The 23,515-nt window shown below is 50.4% G+C and overlaps 4 protein-coding genes across 14 annotated transcripts; 2 read left to right on the top strand and 2 right to left on the bottom strand.

Moving 5' to 3' along the window:
- The first annotated feature begins 244 nt into the window (after nt 1-244).
- On the top strand, nt 245-3,299 carry CPSF4L (cleavage and polyadenylation specific factor 4 like). The gene is made up of 5 exons (XM_046902188.1): nt 245-407; nt 1,673-1,766; nt 1,928-1,970; nt 2,096-2,281; nt 2,720-3,299. The coding sequence occupies exons 1-5, from the start codon at nt 314-316 to the stop codon at nt 2,786-2,788; spliced, it is 486 nt and encodes a 161-aa protein (XP_046758144.1). The 5' UTR covers nt 245-313; the 3' UTR covers nt 2,789-3,299.
- C17ORF80 (chromosome 18 open reading frame, human C17orf80) lies at nt 3,193-6,526 on the bottom strand. The gene is made up of 4 exons (XM_415700.8): nt 5,447-6,526; nt 4,918-5,025; nt 4,591-4,707; nt 3,193-4,085 (listed from the first exon to the last, which is right to left on the bottom strand). The coding sequence occupies exons 1-4, from the start codon at nt 6,504-6,506 to the stop codon at nt 4,057-4,059; spliced, it is 1,314 nt and encodes a 437-aa protein (XP_415700.5). The 5' UTR covers nt 6,507-6,526; the 3' UTR covers nt 3,193-4,056.
- A 137-nt stretch (nt 6,527-6,663) lies between these two features.
- Nucleotides 6,664-16,028, top strand: FAM104A (family with sequence similarity 104 member A). Of its 9 annotated transcripts, none has more exons than XM_015279897.4 (5): nt 6,664-6,813; nt 8,306-8,402; nt 11,221-11,262; nt 11,542-11,604; nt 13,363-14,014. In XM_015279897.4, the coding sequence occupies exons 1-5, from the start codon at nt 6,767-6,769 to the stop codon at nt 13,603-13,605; spliced, it is 492 nt and encodes a 163-aa protein (XP_015135383.2). In that variant the 5' UTR covers nt 6,664-6,766; the 3' UTR covers nt 13,606-14,014. The 9 variants fall into 9 exon arrangements, with proteins under 9 accessions (XP_015135383.2, NP_001025879.1, XP_015135385.2 ...); XM_015279898.4 differs by lacking the exon at nt 6,664-6,813 and adding an exon at nt 7,135-7,861 and having other exon boundaries at nt 13,363-16,028; NM_001030708.2 differs by lacking the exon at nt 11,221-11,262 and having other exon boundaries at nt 13,363-16,028.
- On the bottom strand, nt 14,615-23,318 carry COG1 (component of oligomeric golgi complex 1). 3 transcript variants are annotated; one of them, XM_015279896.4, is made up of 15 exons: nt 23,038-23,318; nt 22,720-22,964; nt 21,816-21,997; nt 21,274-21,444; nt 21,033-21,186; nt 19,939-20,149; nt 19,009-19,779; nt 18,630-18,776; nt 17,934-18,095; nt 17,549-17,676; nt 16,877-16,985; nt 16,301-16,410; nt 16,121-16,196; nt 15,702-15,740; nt 14,615-14,779 (listed from the first exon to the last, which is right to left on the bottom strand). In XM_015279896.4, exons 1-14 carry the CDS (start codon nt 23,302-23,304, stop codon nt 15,723-15,725), a joined length of 2,751 nt encoding a protein of 916 aa, XP_015135382.2. In that variant the 5' UTR covers nt 23,305-23,318; the 3' UTR covers nt 14,615-14,779; nt 15,702-15,722. The 3 variants fall into 3 exon arrangements, with proteins under 3 accessions (XP_015135382.2, XP_015135381.2, NP_001025878.4); XM_015279895.4 differs by having other exon boundaries at nt 14,615-15,740; NM_001030707.4 differs by lacking the exon at nt 15,702-15,740.
- Nucleotides 23,319-23,515: the final 197 nt, after the last annotated feature.

The following is a 23,515-nucleotide window of genomic DNA, read 5'->3' as shown; positions in this document are numbered from 1 at the left end:
TGCAGCCTGGGGTGAGAGTCAGCTCCTGCAGACCCCACTGTGAGCCAGGGCCACTGCCAGCTGCTCTCCCAGCGCTGGCAGAGAGGAAACGTATGTTGATGCAGGGAGGCATCACCAGGGTTGGGGGCCTGGGCTGAGCTCCCCACAGCTGGGCTGCAGCACCAGGCAATCATGGCTGCAAATTGAGAGCAGATGTGGGCAGCTTCTCCCTCTAAATGGAGAGCACTGGGCTCCTGCTTCAGCTGGGTTTGCTTTGGGGGGGTGGGAAGAGGAGGGTTTCTGAGTGCTCCTGGGGATTAGTGACTACAGAGCGATGGAGGAGCTGGTGGCTGGTGTGGAGAGGATCGGGTTTGATGTGGAGGCTGATGTGGAGCAGCAGCAAGAAGTCCAGCTCCTACCCTTCCCAGGTAAAGACAGTAAGTTGAGGGTCCTGTGGCATCCTTGGAGAGCAGCAGAGGTGCCAAAGGTGCTGGGCTTCTCCCTGCTTTGCTGTGCCCACTGTGGTGTTTCTGCTGGGCTGGCCTTAGGCATTGCTCCCTTGAGGATGTACCCAGTGCAGCTCTGTGGGAAGAGTTGGGGGTTCATCCCTTTGGGTAACAGTGGTCTTGGCACCAGGGCCTGTGGGTGAAGCTCTTTCTCTCCTGATTTCTCTGTGGAGCTGGGGGTGGCTGTCTGTGAGTTCTTCACCCAAGGGCTCTGCACCAGGAGTGAGTGCTGTGAAGGGTTCAGGGTGGGTGGAACCATTGTCACTTTGCGGTCCCTTGGGGACATCGGGAGCTGGATGGGGCCGCTCTCTGCTCTGTCACCACACCATGACCATAGTGGGCTTCTCCACACCTGTATGTCCTGCAAGATGCAGGTTTGAAGCATGGAAGGTTGACTACTCAGAGCCTATTGTTTCTCCCCAGTGCCACATTCCTTTGGACCAGAGCTGTGCAATAGTGCAAAGGGGAGGGTCTGAATGCCCCAAAGTGAACACATGGGGTACTCAGGCACTGCCAGGATGAGCTGGGTGCATTCTGGGGGTGATCGTACACAATGGAGGGAGGTGGGTGGTGGTCTGCAAGCACTGCCTTCATGGAGCAGTGGTTGTGATTTCCTACACAAGTCCAACGTGACTGCGATACCCGAGTGCTGCTTCCACTTCAAGCTCTGTAAGAGCTGAATGAGGACCCTGCAGTCCAACCCACCCAAGCCCCCTGTGTCCTCCGGGTCTGCCCTCAAGCAATCGCCTGATGCCACCTCCTGTTTGTGGGAAGAAATGCCACCAGTGTCTGCCCAAGGCTGCATGTCCCTGGGCACCTGTTTCTCCCATATTTCTGCTGTTTGGCTCGAGTGAGTGTTGCTGCAGCCTTCACCCCTCCCTGGTCCCACAGACGAGTGCAGCAGTGAGGACTGTCCTTTCCCACATGTTGATGCCACAGCTGGCACCGCGGGCTGTCCCTGGTATGACCAAGGCTTCTGCAGGCATGGTGAGTGCCTGGATACTGGGATGGTGCCCCCCACCTACTGGTAATGGGGGGGTCTGCTCCCTGCTGCTGGTCCCTGCAAGGTGATGGAGCCAGAGGAGGGTGAGCTTTGGGACCTGTCTGGGGGTGCTACTGGGTGCCTGGCAGAGATCAAGGCCCAGCATTGTGTCCCTGCTAATGGGGAGCTCTTCTGTGTGTGGCAGGTCCTCTGTGCAGGTACGAACACACACGGAGGGCGATGTGTGTCAACTACCTCGCTGGCTTCTGCCCTGATGGACCCAAATGCAAATTTATGCAGTAAGTATGGGGTGGGATGGAGGGGAGCTTGGCATGCAGCCAGATAGGGCTGGCTGGGGGATGTGAACCCTGGGACAGTGCTGGGAGGCTGTGAGTGCCATGAGAGGGCACTGCTTGCTGTGTTCCGGGGGGTAACTGCTTGTCCTTGTGTCCCTTTACAGCCTCAAGGCCAGGCTGATGATGCACAGCACAGATCCAGCGAAGGTGATGCAGGGGAGGTCCCCACACTGATCTCTCTCAAACCGAAGCCTTCTTGCTCTGTGCCCCTGCTCCAGTGCTCTTGTAGGAGCTGGGGGCTGCTGAAGCTGACTGCCCCATGTCCTCCCCAGGGAGCAGAGTGTCCTCAGAAGCCAGGACCTGCTGCCAGGGGGGAGAGTGGATGCGAAGATGTGTTACCTGCAGAGCCCCTGCTGCAAGTCACCAGCACCACCCTGTCCCTGGCGGTGCAGCCCAGGAACCCCGGCAATGGTCCCCCCATCCTACAGTGCCCACCAGAACCAGGCATCTGCTTCAAGGTAGGTGATGTTGGGGTTGGGAGGCTTGGGAACAATGGCCTCTACTTGGAGGAGTGGGGGAGAGGGACAGCATGAGCTGCGGAGGGGCTCTCTGAAAGTGGGTTTTGTGAATCTAGCCTCGCCTGGGGCTGACTGACAGCAGTCCCAAGAAGATGAGGTACAAGCTATCTGGGAAGGACTGTAAGTGATAACAGGGAAGCTTCTTTGATTGTAAACACTTTACACTCAGTAGAATAGCTGTGGAAAGCAGTCTTGGAGGCAGGGGGCTGCTGTAGTAATAAGCCTTAGGCTGTTTCTTATAGTCACAAGCTGTGTCAGATGAGGTATAGCTCCATTAGTCCACTCACTTGGAAATGATGGGACAAGAACACGTGGTAAAGCAGCACAGGGCTGATCTATCACAAAATTGATGTCTGCCTCTCTCTGTTCTCTCCCCAGTGCAGACAGAAAGGTCACTATGTTGGCAAGTGTGGGAAGAATCAAATGGAAATCCTGCTGAGGAAATGAGTGCTCTCGCAGGGAAAGCAGAAGGAAGACACAGGGAGGTGTACAACATGATGGAGCCAGACAGGCCACTAGGACAGCTTCTGGACTAGAAAAGCCTGTTGGCTTTGCTCAGCACTTGCTCTTACAGCTATTTGTCCAAACAGCAAAAGAGATATCACACCTTCCTTAATGGGATTCTTCACTGTTCCCACAGCAGTCACTGCCTCCGTCCCCTCCTGCACAGCTGGCAGGTGGCTCCACTTGGACTAGTGCAGCAGGGAGATGACATCAGAAGATTACCAGCCCGCAGGTCTGAAGGGGAGTGGGAATGGCTTGTGCCTGGGTCAGAGGGAAGTGGGGGTGTGCTGGTCACCTTGGAAACAGGCAAGAAATCACAATGTTTAAGAATGCACGGAACCAACCAGGAAAGAAAAAGTCACAAGGATTTTATTGCTGGTAAGAAAGGAGTTCTTCGTGAAACGCCTCTGACACAGTAATCCTGCACCTCACTTAGAATAAAGAGTTCACTTTTCTTTGTCTCCTTTTGTGCCTGTAACGTGACCAACCCTTTTCCAGACATGTTTGAGGATGGCAGGCTACAACTAGCACTCTCATAACTGTCCTCATTTGTCTGATGTCGGTTTGCCCTTTGGGCACAACAGCTAATCCAATGGATTTTCTTCCTCCAGAAATAGGGCACTGTGTTCTCAGTGCTGCTGCTTTAAAACCTCCACAAAGATCCTTCCTGTAGCTGTCTCAGAGCCCAGGTAGACCCATAGGCAGTGTTTAAGGGAAGCAGGAGCCCCTTTGTAGAAGGGCTCTGCAGAGATTACCCTCCTTCCACAAGTTAACTACAAACATAATCTTGCTTATTGTAGAGAGAAGAAAGTAGAAGGTGCCCAGTGCTAGGTACAGATCTGATAACTTAAGGCAATGGTTATTCTGGTTATTTATTAACACCTCTCTACAATGATCCACCACGTACTTTGCCAAATACTACAGGAAATCTACTGCATTCAGACCCCTGAGGATCGGCCTTAACACCTTCTTGTCTGTCAGTACTAAACCCTGACCCACAGAGCAGTGACTGCAGGCTGTCAGGGATACCCTTCTATCTGCAGGAGCGTAGCTGAAAAGCATCCTCCCAGTATCAACAACTTAAGAGCCTGTCTCTGACAGGAAATGGGCCTCTGCTGTTTCACTGAGGATTCAAACCCTGTTGGTCCCAGGAGCTTGTGCTGACTCTGTCAAACATTTACCAGTCTTTCCCAGGTGCTGTTGCAGCTTCTTCAGTGGTACTTACGCCAGCGATTACACTCTAGCAAAAAAAGGGTAGGGGGAATAAAAAGATAAATGTTAGCACAGTCTTGTGCTCAGGGACTGTATGACAGTGCTTTGCCCAGCAGTGATGAGCAGGAGTCTGACTACAGCCTTCATTGTTTATCGACTATAAAGCTGCACATGGGAGCAAGTCCTGGTGGAGAAACTACAGACACCAGTTAATCCTTTGTGTCATTTATGAGTAAATCCAGGGACTGAGCTGGAACATCTCAAGCCATGCACAGAGCAGAGGGAGAAGAGTGTTCCTGGCTCTAGCTAGAGAGAAGCTGCAAATTGATAACCGTTACAACCACTTTTACTAAATTCCTCTACTTTCCTAAGCCAAATCAGAATGCTGTTCCTTGAGCTCTGATACTAGTTTTACTGATGAAGTATTTAAAATACTTCTGAGCCTAAAATAACGTGACTATTAAATAATCATAGCAGCTTTTGCAAAAGGGGAATTATCTGAAATAAGACAGATACCAAGAAGGAAATCTTACTGATATGCTGATAGTTCCAGCTGTAGCTGAGGACACAGTATCCAGCGAGGAGCATGGAGATTCCAGCTGCTCCACCCCTCTTCACATTGATGTATTTGTTGTAATAACTGCTCCAGACTGTTGGAATAGAAACACGAGGGTCAAACCACATACTGGTCATGTGAAGTTGACTGATTGGTTTCCATGTGCCTTTCTAAACCAGACGGTTGGTCTCTTGATTTGCTATTTTTACAGAAACCTAGACTGGCCCCTTGGACCAGGCTGCAGCAGCACATTAGCAGGTAAAGTGGGATGCTTCTGCCACAAGAGCTAGAAACTTAGCCTCACCTTTTTGCACTCCTCCAAGCAGCCCCCGGGGAGAAATATCACAGGTGGTGAGCCACATGGGCAGCTCCCCCAGCCTTACATCCATCAGGTGCCTTTCTGAGAGAGGACCTGCAAAATGAGAAGTCAGAATTGTTACAGGGAGGAAACTGAGGCCAGCGCACACTGTGCTTGTGTTTCCTGCAACGAGTGGTGATCATGGAGCTGGTAACTTGAATATCTGCAAGTGTCTTGACCTTGAGACTGCTCAGAAAGGAAGAGTGAATTGTCCCTCCCACAAAGTGAGCTAGCTCTACTGGTCCCAATGTGCAAGAGTCATACCTAAACAAAAACACAAACCCTTGGTTTTCCAGGGTGAGGAGGTTTGATAGGTAATGTCCTTAGACTTAGACCTGTTCAGATCTGATCCAGATCACTTGTTGAAAAAGCCCAGCAGCTCAGTATTTCCTACCCCTCCTCTTCCATTCACTTTTTATGATTCAGCCTGGCAGTACAGCAGATCTCAGCAGCGGACTTTTGTTTCTAACATTACCTTGATGTCCTTCTGAGAAATTGCCCTTTGGTGTCTTCATTGTGATCCCCACATCTTCCTGAAAAGACTTCCCAGGAAACATGCTCAGACTGTGGTAATTAGAATGTAAGTCTGGAAACCACTCCAAACCCACGGCACCTGACTGTGTGCTTCTGCCAGAGGCCTGGGGGAGACAGATGGGTTGGCTTTTGGAGGTGTGGAGCAAGGACTGGTCCAAAGCCAGCCTGCTGTCCCTCCCTGCATTCAGGATGGGCTCGGAAACGACAGCCATCTGCTTCTTGTTCACACCGAGCATTTGTATGCCGGTTAGGTAATTTTTGGATGTCCCTTCCTTGTGACCTCTCCAATCCTCTCTCGCTGACAGATGGAGGTTCTGGGTGTGCACAACAGAAACAGGGGCTTTGTATTCCACAGCAGCTTCCACATACACCCGCTTCTCTTCTGTCAGCGTTTTGTCTGTTCCCTCCTGCTGAGCGAGGTCAGAGGGGCTCCTTCTGCTGTCAGCTTCAGGGGGACCACGCAGCCCACCTGTTCTAACCGCATTTAAACGAGTGCCTTTTCCTCCCTTGGAGCTGGGAGCTCTGGGGCCAGGCACCTCCGTGTGCACTGCTTTTGGGGCACTCCTTCCCTCGGGGCCGGCCGATCGCAGCACTTGAGGGCCTTCCCCGCAGCGCCCCCCGGTCTTGGGGCCGCTCCTCTCCCTCACCACCTTGGCGCGGTGGTTCTCGATCACTATTTTCACCCCGCCCCGAAGTTGCTCAGGGACGCCCGCCACCTCCTCGGGCAGCAGGTCGAGGGACTGTGCCACATCGCGGGCCTCGGCCTCGGCCTCCACCTGCACCTGGGCCTCCACCCGAGGCTGGGCCGCGGCCTGCTGCTTCCTCCTCTTCCTCAGGGCCGCCTCCTCGCCCCTCACCTCCGCGGCCGCCCCCTCCCGCCGCCCGGCTCCCTCCGCTTCCCGGCCGGGCGCGGCCTTGCAGTGCGGGAGGTGCGCGCGGAGCCGCTTGAAGGGCCGCCGGCAGTGCGGGCAGCGCTCCGTGCCCGGCGGGGCCTCGGCCATGGTGGGGCCGCTTTTCCGTCAGGCAGCGCGGCGGACACCCCTCGGCGGGGGGCTTCGGAAGTGCGAAGTGCGCATGCGCGCCGCGATCGGGGCGGGGCTAAAGCTAGCGTTGCGCATGCGCAAAAGGATAAAGGCGGGGTTAAGGCGGGCGGCGCGCATGTGCGGGAGGTGGAGACGCCGGAAGCGGCGGTGGGAGTCGAGCGGTGCCGTATCTCCTCAGCTGCGTCGGACCGTACCGCGGCCCCCGGGCTGTGCCCGCCATGAGCTGCCGGCAGCCGCTGCCCAGCGAGCGGGGAGCCAGGCAGAGGTGGGAGTGCGGCACGAGGGAAGAGGAGGAAGGGGAAAGAGAGTGCGGCCTGAGGCCGAGGCGGGCCTGAGAGGGTCTCGGCCTGCTGGCGCCGCGGGTTTGTGGGGGGGGCCTGGAGAGGCGGATGGCGGGGAACGCCTCAGCGACTGCGCTGAGAGCGAAGGGCCGCGCTGGGGTCGGTGAGGGTGGCCTGGCTGGGCTCTGTGCTGTGTGCTGGGGCGGCGCTTCTCCGCGGGGGAGCTGCCCTCGGGCTGGGCAGCGGGGGTTGAGGCCGCAGCAGGGGGTGAGGGGAGGGAGCTGTGCCGTGGGGGGTGGAATGTCAGGCTGAGGGTGGTGGAGGGGCAGAGTTGTGGGTGGTGAGTGAGGCATTGTCGAGGGACAGAGCGCGTTTGCAGCGAGGCGGGGAATGGTTTTTCTCAGTGGGGTGGTTGTGACAGCATGGGGAAGCTGGAGGGCTGCGGTGGGCGTCAGGCAGCAGTGCTGTGGCCATCCCGAGGGAGGGAGAGGCAGGAGGCAGCTCCCGGTCTGCAGGCGTGGGCCGAGGCTGCTGCTGCAGCTTTTCAGCCAGAAAGATTCAGTTATAAATATCTTGCCTGAGTCTGTTTTGACTCATTTGAATGTGTTTATGTGTGTTAATCCTCAGTTATTGAAGCGGTTTTCTCCCAGCGTTTGTGTAATGCTCAGCACACTGAGGATCTGGTAGACCTACTGTGTTTCTATGGTGGGAAAAATTGCCTGATATTAACAGCTGGGTTTTGCTGACACTGGGTGGCAGCGGTTCACAGGGATTCTAAGCTGCTGTTATTGCTAAGCTGCTATGGAGCAGCATTGATGTCATAAGAGGATGGCAAATAGATCCGAACAGAGGACGGATTTGTCTTCTAGGGTGTGCTTTCCTCCACCTCAACAGCAAGCAAACCTTTCTTTTAGAATGCAAAAAAAAGAAGTTCAGTAACATGGTGTGATTTCAAATGCCGAGTTGGAAGACTGAAGAAAGTCATCACAGTCTCCAATTGTAGACTCATGTAAACAAGATGAAAGTAACCGGGTATTTATTGAAAGTGTGGTCACTGCTACTTTTTCCAGCTGCTCTTTTCAGCCTGTCAGATGTTTTCTGAAGTCCTGGGCTTATTTTTAGATGTGCCTGAACACTGAGAGCTGTTGCAAGGTTGAGAATTGTCAAACAAATTTATTTAGAGGGGTGCTTAGCACTGATTTTACTGGCCAGTGTGAGTCCTTGACCCCTAAACCAATACAAAACATCGACCTAACTGCTTGATGAGGAGGAGGGTGATAGTTTTCTCCATAGAGAACGTCTCAAAAGAGAAAATGATGTCCACAACAGATCAGAGGTTTAGATGTGTCTCCCATTAACTTAATGAGTTTTTCTGTTTTTTTTTTTGAAGAATCACTTTTGAAGGACATAACCAGCAGTACAGCACTACGCTGCTAATGCTTTTTTTTTCCTTCTTTCTCCCTGAACTTTCCTCAGGAAGAGGAGGCGCAATGGTAATGAAGAAGACAGTCATATTCCACAGACCAAACGTAGTACCAGGAATACCGTCCTTCAGGACTCTTGGGACACTGAGGTGAGAGCCTTCTTGGGCACATTTAGTTTCCTTTAATGCTGAGTTTAAGAGTTGGGTTATTCTATGAAGTTGTATTCACAGGGAGTTGTTGATGAAAACCTGTCTTTCCTTTGTGTGTGACACAAACTCTGGTATGTACTTCTGAGTCTCAGATCCGTAAAATGCAGTTTGGATATCAGCATGTTTTCCAGTGGAAAGTGTTATCTTCGACCAAGAAGTTTCTGTCTGCTGTGGTCTCATCCTTCACACAGCAGGTGTTGTAGCATGGTGTCATTTGCTAGCATCTGAGATTTAAAAATAAATAAATAAATAAAAAGATGCTGATTTCCACACTGCCACCAGATTTCCTGAACTGTTGCCTCTATTAATCATCTGTAGGTTCACTGTTTGTGTTTCTAATTAGCAATGTGGTTTTATAGCAAAGCATTAATGGATAAGAGCGTGTACTGTGGAGGCCGCCTGTTAGTTGTTGTCCCTGGAAGTTATGAAATGGATTTCTTTTAAGATTTTAAAATATCTTTTTTTTTAATGGAGCCCTCTCTCTCTGAAGGCTGACCTTAATAAGTAATCATAAGATACTGTTATATTGAACTACTGAGTGTGCTTTGACTGCACGACGTGTGGTGTGCTCTGTACCTGAGCAGCGTATCTTTTATCACTCAGCAATGCCTTCAAATGCGTATTTAGATTTAAAACGATACAAACCTCTCTATCCCACCATCACTTCTGTGAGGGAGGCTTTCTTTCAGCCAGCACAGCTTTACCAATGGCTGCTGTGATACCGGGATTGCATAGCTGAGATGTCCATCACAGGGGAGGTTGTTCTGATGGGAGATGTTGCAGTTACCTGTGTTGTTTTGCCAAAAGTAGGACTTGCTGGGTTGGAGTTGGTTTTGCTTCCTGGGTATAACGGGTAGAAGCATTAATAGCTGCTTGCCACCTGACACAGAATCACTTGTCCAACAGGTTAAACACCTCTTCGTGTGTAGAGTAGTTAATGGCTAAACAAGCTTTGTGGCGGGAGGAGGAAGAATTTAGTGTGGAACAAGGGATTGAAATGGGAGTAATGAAATTGAGAATATCAGGAAAAACCTTCATGGTGAGTGGCAGAAGCACCTTTGCTTGTCCTGTGAGCACTTGACGTTTGGCTGGGCGAAGCCACTAAAACACAGCAATGGGAACAGCCTTGTAGCAGGCACATGGGAGCAGATGCCCTTACCTCTGTCCTTAACTGCTGTTTTGTTTGGGGTGCTTGTGAGTGAACAGCATGGGTGTGAGCTGCCCGCCCCGCTGCTGGCAAACTCAGAGCAGAGTTCAATTGCTGAAGCTAACATTAAGATTCCTGCTTCATGCATGCATTTGCGTTGCAGAAGTATGCTTTAACACATTAAGCCCTGATGTGTAGGCAGGGAGATGTTCCTGGTGATGCTGGAATGGAGGAATGTGCGTGCTGGGCACAGTTTTACAGAAATCAATGTTCCCTTTCTCAAGAGAACAAAATTCACAATGTTTTCTACTGATGAACAGAACTCTTTTTTTTTTTTGCCCTGCTTGTTTTCTTGTAATGTTGAGTCATTGAACCGAGCATGCTCAGAGATTAAAGCAGGGAGATTAAATCAGTATTCAATGTTGCTTTGAGGACTTCCTGTACTAAGTGGAGACATTTTTGGTGCTTGCACGCTGCAAGCGCGATTGGTGTCACTTTGAAACTGTTGCCACTTCTTAATGCTTCTACTTAGTTTCTTGATATGTCATTTGCAAGGGGAGCTCTGGCTGATTCAAAGCCCCCAGCAGCTGTAGGAGAGGAATAGAAAAGACAGTGTGTTTCCATCTGAGGGCACACACACCTACCTTTTGTGTCATGTTGGCTAGAGCTCTGATGCCTTTTGCCTCCCTTCATTTGAAAGTTGGCTTTCCTTCTCACAGAGTGACTTAGTTGAGAACAAAGCCTTGGTATGAAAGCCATAGTCCTCAAACAGAACCACGGTGGATGTTAGCAAAGCAGAGCATTTGCCACTGTACTTCGTTTCCTGTTCATCCTGTCCTCTGTCTTCTCCATTTACCTGCAGGTTAGCTTTCTTGTCTACACGGATACCTGCTTATTACTTTAGTAAAAGCTCTGCTGTCGTCGACTAGCCTGTATGTCAGGTTAGGCAGAGCTGCAGTGGATCTGCTGAGGAGCTGTTATGAGGGGAATTAGGGGAATGTGCTCTGAAGCCTGGGAATCGCTGGGGAAAGCCCTTTGCTCTGATTTTCCCTGGGAAGGAAGGGAGCCTGCAGTGTTCCAGCAACTCTTTTCCTTCCTGAACCTGATTTCTTAGGATTCCTTTCTGTTAGCCTGACTGATGATGGGATTCCCTATATATTACTGCTGGAGATTGCTGACACAGGGCAGCAGTTGCTTCTTTCAACTTAAAGTTTTTCTGTAGCATTGCAGCTATGCCACTCTACAGATGCTACTATGGTGAGGAAAGGCTGGTCTAAATTTTAATTAAAACCAGATTAATTCTTTGTTAAATTCAGTTTAGATCGTGCTGCTCTCAAGTTTTTGCTATTAGTGATTGAGACACAACATCTTAGATCAGCAGATTGATGCAGATAAGTAGTTTCCAAGCAAATGTCTGGGTAAAACTTGTGTTATGCTAAGGGGGGCTGATGAGTTGGGTAAGCCATGGCGATGCCCTTTTGATACTTCAGGTGCTCATAAACTCTCACAGGGCTTTCTTCTGCCCTTTTGCTTAAACCTTTGTTTCATTGTGTAGATGCCTGTCATTGCTGCCATGATGACTTTAAGGATTCTTTTTTTGTCTAATTGTAGTCCAAATGCGTAACAGAATGTGCACCACAGCCTGGGGAAATGGTAGGTCCATGACATGATTTGGGCTATAAAGGGGCTTCGTGCTAGTGAATTTTTGCATTAGAGAAATGGAAATAAAGAGTCTGACAAATCAGAGCTGTCAACAGCCTTAGATGTAGGAAGCACGTCCCAGGACACAGTGTATGCTTTAAAAATAAAATTAGTCATGCATAAAAATAATCACTACTAACAGCTTTAAAATGTTTTTGTTCTGATGAGATACAAAACTTCAGCAGTAAGCAATGCTAGGCTCTCATTTTGATTTTTGCCTTGATTTTTCAGAAGGTGGCTGTAACGAAAAACAGTAAGGAACACAGACTAAAAGGAAACAAAGTGTCCTGTGCGGTGGGTTTCTCTCCAAGGCTGCTGTGACTTGTTCAGCATAACAGCACTGCATTTCAGTATTTGTGCTTCTATGCAAAATGAGATGGCCTAGCAAGTGCCATTTTGCTGCTCCTCTCTGTCCTTCTGGTGTTCTCTCCCTCTCGAGTGTCAGTAGCAGTAGAAAGAGGAGTGGGTTGCTCATGTAGTTACATCTGCTGCTTCCTTGAGAATGACTTCACGTATTTTTTTTTGTTGTTTTCTCCTTGCTAGCTGAACCTAACACACCAGCACGGGTGCAGCCTCACTACCATTGTCTTGCTTGATGTACTCTAACAGAACTGAAGCACAGAAGCGTTTTTAGTGCTTAGCAAAACAAGGGAACTTCCGTGGTTGAATTGTGACGATTACTTGTGGAATCAGTGCCACAGGGCTTCCAGCTGGCATCGTGTACATGCCTTCCCAAGCCTCTCACAGATGCAGTTTGCACCGTTCTTAGATTTACCCTTAAGTGAGACTTTCTGGATGTGGTCCCAACTGTTAAATTGCAGTTGATTTCCTTAAATTTGTCTTCCTCTGCTGTCGCTGCCAAGCTCAGACTTCTGTGGTTTTAACTTAATGTTTACCAAAATGTTTTTCTAGCTGCTGTCATTCATGGTGGCTGCTTGATTGAATTTCCTTCTTGCAGGATGGCAAAGTAGTCACTTGCTGATTCTTAAGCACCTAAATCTTTGCAGTGTTGTCATGAACAGCATATCATAGAATGGCCTGGGTTGAAAAGGACCACAGTGATCATCCAGTTTCAACCCCCCTGCTATGTGCAGGGTCGCCAACCACCAGACCAGGCTGCCCAGAGCCACATCCAGCCTGGCTTTGAAGTATTTCAGCTGTAGCTAATGGAGACCTTTTATTAGCAGCCCCTAAAATGGTACAAACCAAACAGTTTTATGTCTTTGAAACACTGAAAATGATGGCTAGTGCTCTTGCAGTTATTACCGTGAAGTGTGTTTATCCTAAATGCTAGCAAATGAACCTTGTCCTCCATGTGAGCTCAATCTTAAGTCCTCTCTCTTCTCTGTGTGGAAGTACTAGATGGCTGTCATTCTTTCACTGCTGTGTCAAGTCAATTGTTATGGAAAACTAACAGCTAACACTGCAGTCCCAGTCCTCCACTGGGAGAAGAAGAGCTGTATGCATGTCGAGGTGTTCAAAGACCTAAAATGGGTATCGTGTTGCCTCTAACAGTCTGTTGCTTTGGATGCTTCAGATCACATTTTAGAAAAAACTTACTTCTAGAAAAATGCTTTGCATGGTGCTTACCTTAACCACTTCTGGTTCAGCAGACGTTTTATGCGAGGGTGGTACAGCTTTTTCCCCATGCTCTGCCTGCCTTTACTGACACGTGCAGCTTTGTAGGAACGTTCTTTATTTTCCAATTCTCGGATGAACTCAGCAAACTTCACTAGTGCTAAAATGGGGGTCATGGGGGCAGAGCTGATGGGCTTAAAGCACAAGGTTTGAAATGGAAGTCAGTGAAACTCTGGGTGAAAGCTTGCTCATCCCTTCAGCTCTGTGATGCTTTTCATGTGTTGGCAATAACTGCAGCTATGAATGCCAAGAAAGCACTTGGTCGATTTTTTTTTTGTCCATCAGGCTGAATATGAGCCTGAAAATCTGGAAGGGAGGGACTTACTGTAAAGACTGCTTGCTTAACTGAGGCGTTTCGCTGTGGCCAGGAGAGAAAAATGTGTCCTTTTGCTGTTAACATTCTCTTTGTCTCAGTCCTCCAGCAGCGATAGCGGCAGCAGCAGCAGCAGCTGTAGTAGCAGTAGCATCAACAGCCCTGACAGAGCGAGCGGCTCAGAACCCAGCCTGAACCCCATAGTTACGGGATCCAGCCCTGTCTCCTCTCAGTCCTTCCATGAGCAATCTGCACTAAGTCAAGGTCCTTACTTCCACATCAACCAGATCCTGAAGGAGGCACACTTCCACAGCTTACAGAGCCGGGGACGCCCTCCTACATGATGAACCAGCAGTTCCTTGCCTTCTGTGAAGGGACAGCACTGTGTAGATTGGATATTTCAACTTAGTTTGTTAAAATGAAATTGCACAAAACGCCTGTTGCCTTTTCAGTCTATATTTGAAATGAAATAACAGGTTAACAGGAAATTGTTTACTTGTGGTTTGCTGCACTATTGCAATGCAAAAGGGGCTTTGAAGCAATTTTTATAGGATTCTTTTCGGGGTGGTTTTAAAGTACGTGTCAAGAGGAGACTGAGGAATCCACATCTGTGATATAGGATTGCATAACGTCCAATTCCAATTGACTGCCTAATCTGTTAGCAATTTGTTGCTCTATGTAAAATTCTTTCCAGCGTTCACCTTCAGTTTTATAAGTCTTTTTTTTAATTTCAATAAACCAGTGAAAAATTTATTTGGGAAAATAATTTTTTGAGCATTTAGAGGTAATAAGACAGTAAGAGTAAATGCTGTCACAGGAGTGCTGTAGGACTGCTGTAGCTGCAAGCTCTCCACCAGGTTTGGGGTGTGATGAGCCCTGTCTGCTTTATCTTCACTGTTGCAGTATTGAAAATAAATTGTGAAACTAGAACCAGGAAAGCTTAGGCAGCTGTAGCCAAAATACCAGATGCCTGCTGGTTTCATTTAGTGAACAGACACATGGTATCTGCTGAGGAAAGCATAGAGTAGCCTGGGGAGGAGCTTTTGAAGGAAAGAGGAAAGTTACATTGCTCTAATACCAATTTCTAGCTGTGAAATGTTTTGTTCTCTGATACATTGTGTAGTTTTATTTCTTTAACTTGACTTTAAGGTTAACAACTCCTAAGGAATAGGAAGTAAAAGAGTAGCTAGACCTCTGGTTCAGCAGCCAGAGTGCAAGGACTGTCCTGACTTGCTCCTGGTTTAAGTGGCATACTACCATCTGGCTGAGGATGGAAAGTACTTCTCTTCTGACAACACCTGTGGAGGTGCCACCAGTTCCTGCTGCAGGGAGAGTGTTCTCAGTGAAGACAAATGCGGAGACAAACTCTTTTATTAATCACTTGGTCATGCCAGAAAGCCATCCCAGCTTGAAGAGAGAAGGTGCGGATGTGTCTTCCTCCTCAGTTACAAGCTGCCTGAACAAGGAGCCAGGGCGCAAGGCCTCGTCTTCTGCTCTTGTGAGTGCAGGAGGTGGAACCTGTTTTTAAATACAAGAGAGTCAGGAATGATTACAGCATACCTTTGACCAAACCCTCATCTATAGTAGCTGCAAGGGGGCACAGACTACAGCAGAAGAGCTGTTCCCAGACAACCTAACCGGCTTTGCAGTGACAAACAGCAAAAGGTTGTTCTGAGAGGAGGATGCACAGCTTCTTCTTGTTAGCAACTATACGGAAGTCATTCAGTGCTCAAACATAGTAGTTCTGCAGTAAGGGAAGGGCTGTTGTTGCTCCATTGCTCTGAGCAACAACAGTAAAAGTACAGCTGTTGCTTTTGTAGAGAGCTGCTCTTGAGTAATTGTGGACTTTAACCTCTCTAGAACTGTTCTGTGTCAAAAGGAACAAGTGATTCTGCAGAGCGGAGTGAATGCAGAATGTCCATGTACTCCATAGCCATTGCTGCCCCCAGAGCAGGGGAGTGGTGGAAGCAAGACAAACATCACTGCACACTTCTACACGCTACTACAGCTGAGGTGAAAGAGGTAAAGAATACCTTTACTGTTAAGCTTTGGGCTTTTTAAATAACCCTGATACTGTGTCTGTTTTTTACTACTTCTAAATAATAGAGAACAAGAATTGCAGAATAAATGCCAGCATCTCAAGTAACACTCTGCTTTGATAAAGCCAGCTCTTTATTCTTCCATCCCAGTTGAAGAAACATTGATTTGATTATTAGATTGTTAATGGCTAAAGAAAATGAATCACTAATTCCTGCTTCCTGTAGCAGTAAGGTAGCCCTTGGCTCTTTCAATCCTCAGCACAGGGAGCTCCACCTAAGCAAATGTTTTAAACTGGAGGAAATGTAGCAGCGTAATGTTTGTCTGCTAGTAAAACAGCAACAAGACAAGGCAGAGCCTTTGCAAGAGAAGCAAGCCACTCTGTTCACACAGGCTGAAATACCCAGGCCAACTTCATCGGGAGTTAAAGGTCAGCATCGCACTGGAAGGGAGTTGAAATAATTAGATAATATCCTTTAACATTTCTTGCAGCCATACTTAAATGAAATCCTTTTATGCATTGATCTCAAAACACCTCATCTGTGCAAATCTTCACTGCATTTTCATGATGGTTATTGCCAATGTTTTACCATACAGCAAGCAGGCCCCAAAAATATCCAGGGGCCATCAGGTTTCTTTTGAGGGTCAAGGGGAAATCCAACCATCTCATGCTGTGTTGCCGTAATGGTTCTCTCATTTTACAGAAAATAAAAATCAGGTTAAATATTAACTGTTTGGCTACTTTCTTCTTTCCCTGCAAGCTTTAGTGTTGGTGGGAGAATGAGCACTGGCAAGAAGTTAATAAGGCTCTGTTTTACCAACCTCAACTCTTTCCGTGTTCCTGGTAGCAGATTTAGTCTTTCGTGAACTTGACATACTGAGCGGCAGAAGTCCAAATCTTAAAAGATGGAAGAAAGAAATGCAGTTGGTCATAGGAAACAGCGACGCTAGACCTGTTTCCTGAAGAGATGTAGGAACGAATAGAAGAGCTGGGTAACTTACCTGATCTGGCTGGATGCTAAGGGCAAGATATTATGGAGCTCCTGGGAGCCGAGAGCACCACTCCTGCTTGCGTACTGGTTCTCTGTCCCAGTCAGCAAGCCAAAGAGAACCTACAAGGTATGAAAAAGCTGTTTGTAAGGAGGGCACCTGTAGAGCTGAGCAGACAACATGCTGCTGCTGAGTCTACTGGCATAGCACTGCACAGTACTTGTAGTTGGTTTAAAGTCTGACTATAAATTTTCTCCCTTCTCTCCTTGTAACTCTTAATTGGTGCTGCTTGCTGTTACTATAGTTGAAGTCTAGGGCTGTTTCAGCACTACTTAACCCAATTAACATTGCACAGGCTTCAGCAAATCCTGTTAGATAAAGTTCTGCCAACTCCATGCACGATTATGTGCCATACAGCCAGCTCAGCAAGCTCCTCTTCTTGTCACCTGGTGTTAAATACCCTTCCCATTCCTGACTAAGTGCCAGTAGTTCTGGACATTAAGCAGTTTAGAAAGCACTGCAGCTACCCTTCAAATCATGTTTTGCAGAACTGCTTCCTGATGAATGCATTCCTTTTCATGCACTTACAGAGGTTCGCTGAACCAGGCGATTAAGGTTGCTGTTTAGGTGTGGTGTAAAAACATCCAAGTCAAATGGATCGATGTGTCCCTCCAGGAAGTCAGTCACCTTCTCAATCCTACAAGCGGAGCAGAGGAGGCCTGTCAGTATTTACATCCTAGTGACACAAAGATGGCTGCTGATGTCCATGGGATGGCTTCAAGTGCTCTGGAACTGCGAGGGATTTGACCTGCAGAAGTGACTGAAAAAAATGTGAATTGCTAAGGAAAAAAGTCAGCTGAACGGCTCCAGCTCTTACAGGTACTGCCTGTAATACTTGCTGTTGTTTCTCCCCAGGGTAGCTCACAAGGTTTGAACTCAAGTGGGAGCTTATAACTCTTCAGGGGTATCCTCTGAAGGTGTGCCTGCCGTCACATGGACACACTGTATACAGAGCAGAGGGGACAAGCATGCTGTCTGAACTGTCAGTTGCAGAATTCCACTCCTACATGTTGAGGATAAGCTGTGACTCAGTGTAAGAAGTCAGTTCCTGTGACTGTGCCCAGACAGAGGCTGTACTGCCCTGCATGGCCCAGGCACCGCTCCTGTGGGTGCTCTGGCAGACAGCAAGGCTGCAAGGTTAAACAGCTTTGGGGCTCCACAACAAGTTGCAAGTCTCTAATGCTCAGAATTACACTGCACCTGGAGTCGTGCTTGATCCTGCTGGTTTTTGCTTCCTCACTCTTCGCTGTCAAGATGATATTCAGGTACCGCAGATCGTAGAGTAGCTGCAGAGCTCTGTTCTGTGTCATGGGGAAGGTGCCTGCTTTCTGCAAATAGGAAAAGGGCTCTTCACTCACACTGAAAATGTCAGCCCCCAAAAAACAACCAGCACAACCAAACCACTCTGAGCACACAGGTTGGTGTCACATCCCTTTTTGCCTCATTCTGGGGGAGGCAGAGTGCACTCACCCCTTTAGCTCTCCCAGATGGATATTTCCTTTTCCAAGGGACCAGAGCACAGATACTGCCCAGCGATGCCCACATCCCATGCAATCTGGAGCCATGCCTGATCCTACTCAAGTACCTTGTCCTGCTTCTCGTCCATGAGCTTTTCATAGGCAGCAAGCACTTCTGCCATGCAGGCCTTCAGCAGCTCCTGCAAGGTGACCTTTGGCAGAGTGTGACCGCCGACTCGGTTCACCTCTTGGCACAGGTTGAAGAGGAGGCACTGGACGTACCAGGATGGCTGTTTAACAAAACGGTGTTATTTTCATGCGACCTGTAAGCTACATTAGCTCTGCCAGCAGCATAACATTGTTTCAGTTCTTCTGAGCTCCCTGCACCCTCAGCAACAAAGTTGCTGCCACAAAGATCTTTCTGCCCCATAGAAAGGCTCCAATCTTTCACTGGTTTTTAATCTGCTTTTGTTTACAGCAGCCCTGAAAGCCCAACAGGTGCAGCCCTGTCCTTCAGTGCAGTCAGCTTCTGTGAAGTCTCTCTGCTGTGGGCTTCTATGTATCAACCAGGCATACATCCTTATTTGGCTCAGCTTTAAAGGACAACAACTACCTATTTTCCTTCCTTTGACCTCTGTCCTTATGAGGTGAGTGTCTCCAAGAGCAAATAACAGCACCAGAGAGTGTCTGCCCTGTGCTCATAGTGCTGGGCAAACTGCATGGTAGGTCAGCAACCTCTGACAAAGCAGCGGTTTTGGAAAACATCACTTTTCTCCTCCCATCAGATCATTTCTCTGCATTTATCATGAGGATCTTTCTCATACCTGCATAGGCAGACGGATCTTTGATGTTACACTGTTTCCAGACTCAGCCTCCTCCTGAATTTCAATCTCATCCCAGTTGGTGGCTGCAGCCAAGACAGAACCAGCTGTGTCTAGCAGCAATGTTTGAGTAAAGCACTGAACCAGAGCCTAGAGTGCAGAACACAAAAGCATCGAGTCACAAGACTCTGGTGAGAGTAAACATGGACAGGCAGCCTTCTCCTGCAGAGAGGCTGTCCTCCCTCACCCCCCTGAGCCTCCCAAGCGACGCATCCCACCGGGTGCCATCTCTGTCAGCTAAGGAGCAGCAGCACCAATCACAGGGAGCTGAGCCAGTGAAACCCCACAGAAAGCAGCTGTGATGAGAGAAGCAGTTCCTTACTTTAGTGACAGCAGAGCTCCAGATCTGGTAAGCAGCCAGGCTCTGCTGCAGGAGTTCTGCCTTCACCTCCTGCCACTTGGCTTGCACAGGATTCACTTCTTGGACTTTCCCCTTCCCCAGCTTCTTGGTGGAGCGGGTTTCCTTCAGTGCCGTCTCCACACTGCCTGACCGGCCCAGGATGCACTGCTTGAGGTGAGGACAAAGCTCGCTCAGGGATTGGCAGAGCCTGGCCATAAAGAGGACAGCATGGAGCCTGGTATCACTGGGAGCGTCCGCCTGAGCACCCTGGAGCTCTTCACGCACACAGCTCAGCACGTGGTGGATGCAGGCAATGCAGTGATCACGGAGCAGCCCTTCCACCATGCTGGTGTCAGCATAGCGGTCGAAGGATGAGCGAGGCTGCACGGGGGGAGTGAGCTCCTTGGTGGGTGAAGACTCTGCAGGAAGGTAGGACAGGAGGTCATCCAACCTGGCTTTCAGCTTTGAGTCCAGAGCTGAGCAGAAGCTCTGTATGCATGGTGTGAGTGCCTGGGCCTTCATGGACAGGCCGCTCTTGGCAAACTGGCTGCGGTTTGCCACGTTGACCCAAGCAGCATCTGAAGGCAGATCGCTGGAGCTCTCTGACCACAGGAACTGGGCCATGTTGTGTTCAAACTGGATGTGCTTGCTAAAGGCAGAGGTGTTGGATTTGGCTTCAAGTTCCTGCAGGGCTAAGATGAGAAGCTGTTTGGAGCTGCTTGAGATGGATTCAAATCCTTCTTTAGTCAGTATCTAGAAAGTGAGGAAAAAAGCAGCTTTTAGAGGTGCCTCTTCTAACACAGCACTGAAGATATGCACTTAGTGCTGCCAACAGGCACCAGTGGCATGCTGGAGACAAGAAGATGGGGAACAGAGTAAAGCTGCTGTGAATCACTGCAGCAGAGTGCTCACCTCCAGCCTGTCCAGGAAGAGCTGCCGCAGCAGGTCCTCCCAGAAGGAAGCAGGCTTGTCCAAAAGGCGACGGCACAACACATCCCAGTTCTGGCTTATGGACTCACTTGTGAGCAGCTCCCACACTGCATCACGAATCCCTGCGAGGCCTTTCAGGCTCTTCACATAGACCAGCAGGTTGCTGACACCAGCCCTGATATCCTCACTGCACCTGAAGGTGGAGTTTTACTTCAGACTTGCTCAGAAACAACCCTGGGAAACCCAGGAGAAAACAAATGCTACATCAAGGTGTGGGGGGTTCTTTATCTGTCACTAAAAAACTCTACCTGCAGGGCTCAGGGTACTTCTGGCTCTCAGTAAGGCAGCTGCACCCTAAAGCCCAGCAAGGAAGCCATGTGCCCTGCATTGGAAACCCAGGGCTACTGTGGGCACCGAAAGCCAGATGCACCCTAGGAACACCCCCACTATGCTAACTGCCCCCATTATGAGCCTGGCAAGCAAGGGCACTGGGAAAGGTTGCTGGGGAAACATCCCATGGCCATTAAGCACACCATAGGGGGCTGCAGCTGATGCCAGGGACCAGCTGGCCAGCCCAGCAGCAGCTCTGTGGGATAATGACACAAGATTGACACCAATGTATGAGTAACAAGGCTGCTACAGGGCTGTCCCCATCTATATGGTGGGAGGGAGGAGCTGGGGAGAGAGCTGAGCACTCTATAAAGGGACTCTGTCTGCACTCAGTCTGAAGATGGGCAGCAAGGAAGAAGGAGGTGCTGGACCAAGAGCCAAAAGAGACAGGTAAGGGATTTTGTTTTGATTTGCTTGTTTGCTGGTGATTTGGGCAGTATAAAGCAGCTCTAGATAAATATTGCAAAGCCCTGGGCTAACCAGTGTGGTCTGCTGTAACAGAGTGCTACAGCCTGATAAGACTGTACCCTGCTGTTCTGGTTGCTTAACTGCAGGGGAGAAGGAGTACTGAGCAGGGAGCCAGCAGAGCTTTGCTTCATAGGGGCGTGTGGCTTTCTTTTGTCCTTAGCAAGGAGACCTTGTAGGGTCTGAGAGAGTTCTGTGAAGGAAAAGAGTGTCACACTCACATGGCAATCCATTTCTGCAGTGTGTCTCTGAGATAGTCCTGGCTGATGGGGTGTGCCAGGGTCCGCAGAGTTGGCTGGAACTCCACTACAGACTCTGGGAGGTACCTGAACCAGCTGCTCAGCTTCACCTCATCCTCCAGAACCCCACCTTTCCCTAGAAGCACATGGGATGGGGGAAATCAGCTCAGCACAGGGGTGGACTCCTGCCTGTAAACAGAGCTGCTGCTGGCTGGGTGCTCACCTGCTGGCTGCTGGCCTGTAGTGCTCTCCAGGGTGGAGAAGAGTAAGCCACAGGGTAGGGCTGGATCTGGTGGCACCCCTTCAGGCATCATGTAGAAGAGTGCATGAGCCTGGTACAGGGTAGTGGTTAGCAGCTCCATCAGTGAACACACCTGAGCTTTTATACCTGCACCTGCAAAAGAAGAAAAAGCCTTTCAATGAAGGCAGCCCCTCTAACAGAAGTATGACGATGCTGTCAGTCTACCAAAGCCCTCCAGGAATGGGCTGGAGGGCATGGGTCTCAGCCCCATGCATCACCTGCTTCCTGGTTAAAGATAAGCTTGGCTTTAGTCCCTGAGCCCTGTTAATTCAGCATTGTGGCAAAAAGCTGCCAGTGATATCCACCGTACCACTGCGATAGTACAACGTGGCTGAAACCCCACCACTGTGAGCTTTGCAGGATTAAGCCACCCACTTTTCTGCTTGGGTACTACAGGGCAAAAGGGAGAAGAAACAAAGCTGGTTACCCTAGCTTTAAAAAGGAGGCAGCCCTGTTGCACTGACCGTGGTGTGGCTGGTTGAGAAGCTGTTGGATTGCCAGTTTCCTGGCCAGAAGGAAGTCTGCGAGGGCCTGGCGTGGGGAGCTATCCTCCAGAAGCATGATGGCACACAAGGCTTCTGCTACCGCCTGGTCTGACACTGTCTGGGACTTCAGCAGAGACTTGCTCTCCTGCAAGATGGTGGACCTGGCAAGGAAAGGAACCAGACAGTAACCAAGCCCTGGAGGGAGGAGGTCTGGTGTTTGACAGAAACTGAGGTTTGGTTACGAGATTCTGAGCAGAAACTCTGCTCAGTACTGCATTCCTCACAGCAGAAGCCTGCTGTTACTAAATCGTAGAACAGCTTCAGTTGAAAGAGACCTTAAAGATGATCTAGTTCCAACCCCTGCTGTCCCAAGTGGTCCAGGGTCCCATCCAGCCTGGCCTTGGGCACCTCCAGAGATGGGATACCCACAGCTCTGGGCAGCAGTGCCAGGGCTTTGCCATCCTCTGGGTAAAGAATTTCTCCCTAACATCTAACCTAAATTTCCTCTCGTTTAGTTTAAGGCCATTCTCCTTCGTCCTGTCACTAACTGCCCACATAAAACGTTACTCTCCCTTGTGTGTAAAAGCTCCCCTCAAGCACTGGGTTGCTGAAATTAGGTCTCTCCAGAGCCTTCTCCAGTCTGAACGCGCCCAGCTCCCTCAGCCCTTCCTCACAGCAATGGCCTGTGATGTACTGCAGGTGGGGCCTCACAGGGCAGAGCAGTGGGGGACGATCCCTCCTGTCAACGCAGCTCAGGATGCTGTTGGCCTTTGTGCCCCAAGCGCACACTGCTGGTTCACATCCCGCTTTAACCCCCCAGAGCCACAACTCCTCCCCGCAGCGCCGCTCTCAATGCGTCCCTCTCCCCCATCCCGCTGCCCACCTGAAGTGGCTGGCGGCGGCCACCTGGCGCAGCAGGATGGGGAAGCGGGCGAGGACGGGGCTGTAGCGGGCGCGGGGCGCGTCGAGCTGCAGCAGGCCGTGCAGGTGGCGGCACAGCAGGTAGAGGCGGGCGGCGGGCAGGTATCGCCCGGCCTCCATGGCGCTCCACGCCCGCTCGGGGATGTCCAGCAGCAGCTTCAGCTGTGCCGCCGCCCGGTACAGCTTCTCCTGCACCCGCGGCGGAGCCTGCAGTTGAGGAAACGGCGTTAAGGGAGGGCCCGGAGCGCGTCTCCCCCCCGCCCAGCCGCTCGCTGCTCACCGGCGGAGCGGGGCCGGGCCGCGTCACCCCGCCGCGCTGCAGGCCCCGCACGGAGCCCAGCAGCCGCTCGGCGCTCAGCCGCATCTCGGCGATGGTGTCGGCCGCCTCGATCAGGTCGCGGTAGCGCTCGCCCACCATCTGCCGCAGCTCCTCCCGCTTCTGCTCGATGCCGGCCCGCAGCCGCCGCTCCGCCTCGCGCAGCTCCGCCGCTGTGTGAGTCTCGAAGAGAGCCTCGGCCTCCGCGCCCCGCGCCGCCATGGCCGCCATCGCTGCGGGGCGGCAGTGACGTGGCGGCCGCCATCTTGGAGTCGGTCCGGGTTACTTCCGGCGGCACGCCGCCATCTTTGTGTCGGGCGGAGTGCCGTCCGGTTGCCACGGCAATAGAGATGCGGGGAAAACTCTCTCTACCTGCGGGCCTGCTTCGGCCTCAGCGCCGGGCCCGGGCCCCTCCTGGGGGCTCACAACCGGGGCTCCCCTC

Source organism: Gallus gallus, chromosome 18 (genome assembly GCF_016699485.2).
Source record: "Gallus gallus isolate bGalGal1 chromosome 18, bGalGal1.mat.broiler.GRCg7b, whole genome shotgun sequence".
Classification (NCBI taxonomy): domain Eukaryota; kingdom Metazoa; phylum Chordata; class Aves; order Galliformes; family Phasianidae; genus Gallus; species Gallus gallus.
This window is presented reverse-complemented; position numbering and strand designations above follow the sequence as displayed.

Bases quoted from the DNA above. Each gene is read 5' to 3' on its own strand.
- CPSF4L (XM_046902188.1), top strand. From the start codon at position 314: ATGGAGGAGCTGGTGGCTGGTGTGGAGAGGATCGGGTTTGATGTGGAG. The intron at 1,767-1,927 runs GTAAGTATGGGG...GTCCCTTTACAG, and splicing joins CCCAAATGCAAATTTATGCA to CCTCAAGGCCAGGCTGATGA. The intron at 2,282-2,719 runs GTAGGTGATGTT...TTCTCTCCCCAG, and splicing joins AACCAGGCATCTGCTTCAAG to TGCAGACAGAAAGGTCACTA.
- COG1 (NM_001030707.4), bottom strand. From the start codon at position 23,304: ATGGCGGCCATGGCGGCGCGGGGCGCGGAGGCCGAGGCTCTCTTCGAG. The intron at 21,187-21,273 runs GTGAGCACCCAG...ATGTGCTTCTAG, and splicing joins TACAGGCCAGCAGCCAGCAG to GGAAAGGTGGGGTTCTGGAG. The intron at 18,096-18,629 runs GTATGAGAAAGA...TTTGTTAAACAG, and splicing joins AGATCCGTCTGCCTATGCAG to CCATCCTGGTACGTCCAGTG.
- C17ORF80 (XM_415700.8), bottom strand. From the start codon at position 6,506: ATGGCCGAGGCCCCGCCGGGCACGGAGCGCTGCCCGCACTGCCGGCGG. The intron at 5,026-5,446 runs GTAATGTTAGAA...CTCATTTTGCAG, and splicing joins TTTCTCAGAAGGACATCAAG to GTCCTCTCTCAGAAAGGCAC. The intron at 4,708-4,917 runs GTGAGGCTAAGT...CTATTCCAACAG, and splicing joins GCTTGGAGGAGTGCAAAAAG to TCTGGAGCAGTTATTACAAC.
- FAM104A (XM_015279897.4), top strand. From the start codon at position 6,767: ATGAGCTGCCGGCAGCCGCTGCCCAGCGAGCGGGGAGCCAGGCAGAG. The intron at 6,814-8,305 runs GTGGGAGTGCGG...AACTTTCCTCAG, and splicing joins GAGCGGGGAGCCAGGCAGAG to GAAGAGGAGGCGCAATGGTA. The intron at 11,263-11,541 runs GTAGGTCCATGA...TTGATTTTTCAG, and splicing joins CACCACAGCCTGGGGAAATG to AAGGTGGCTGTAACGAAAAA.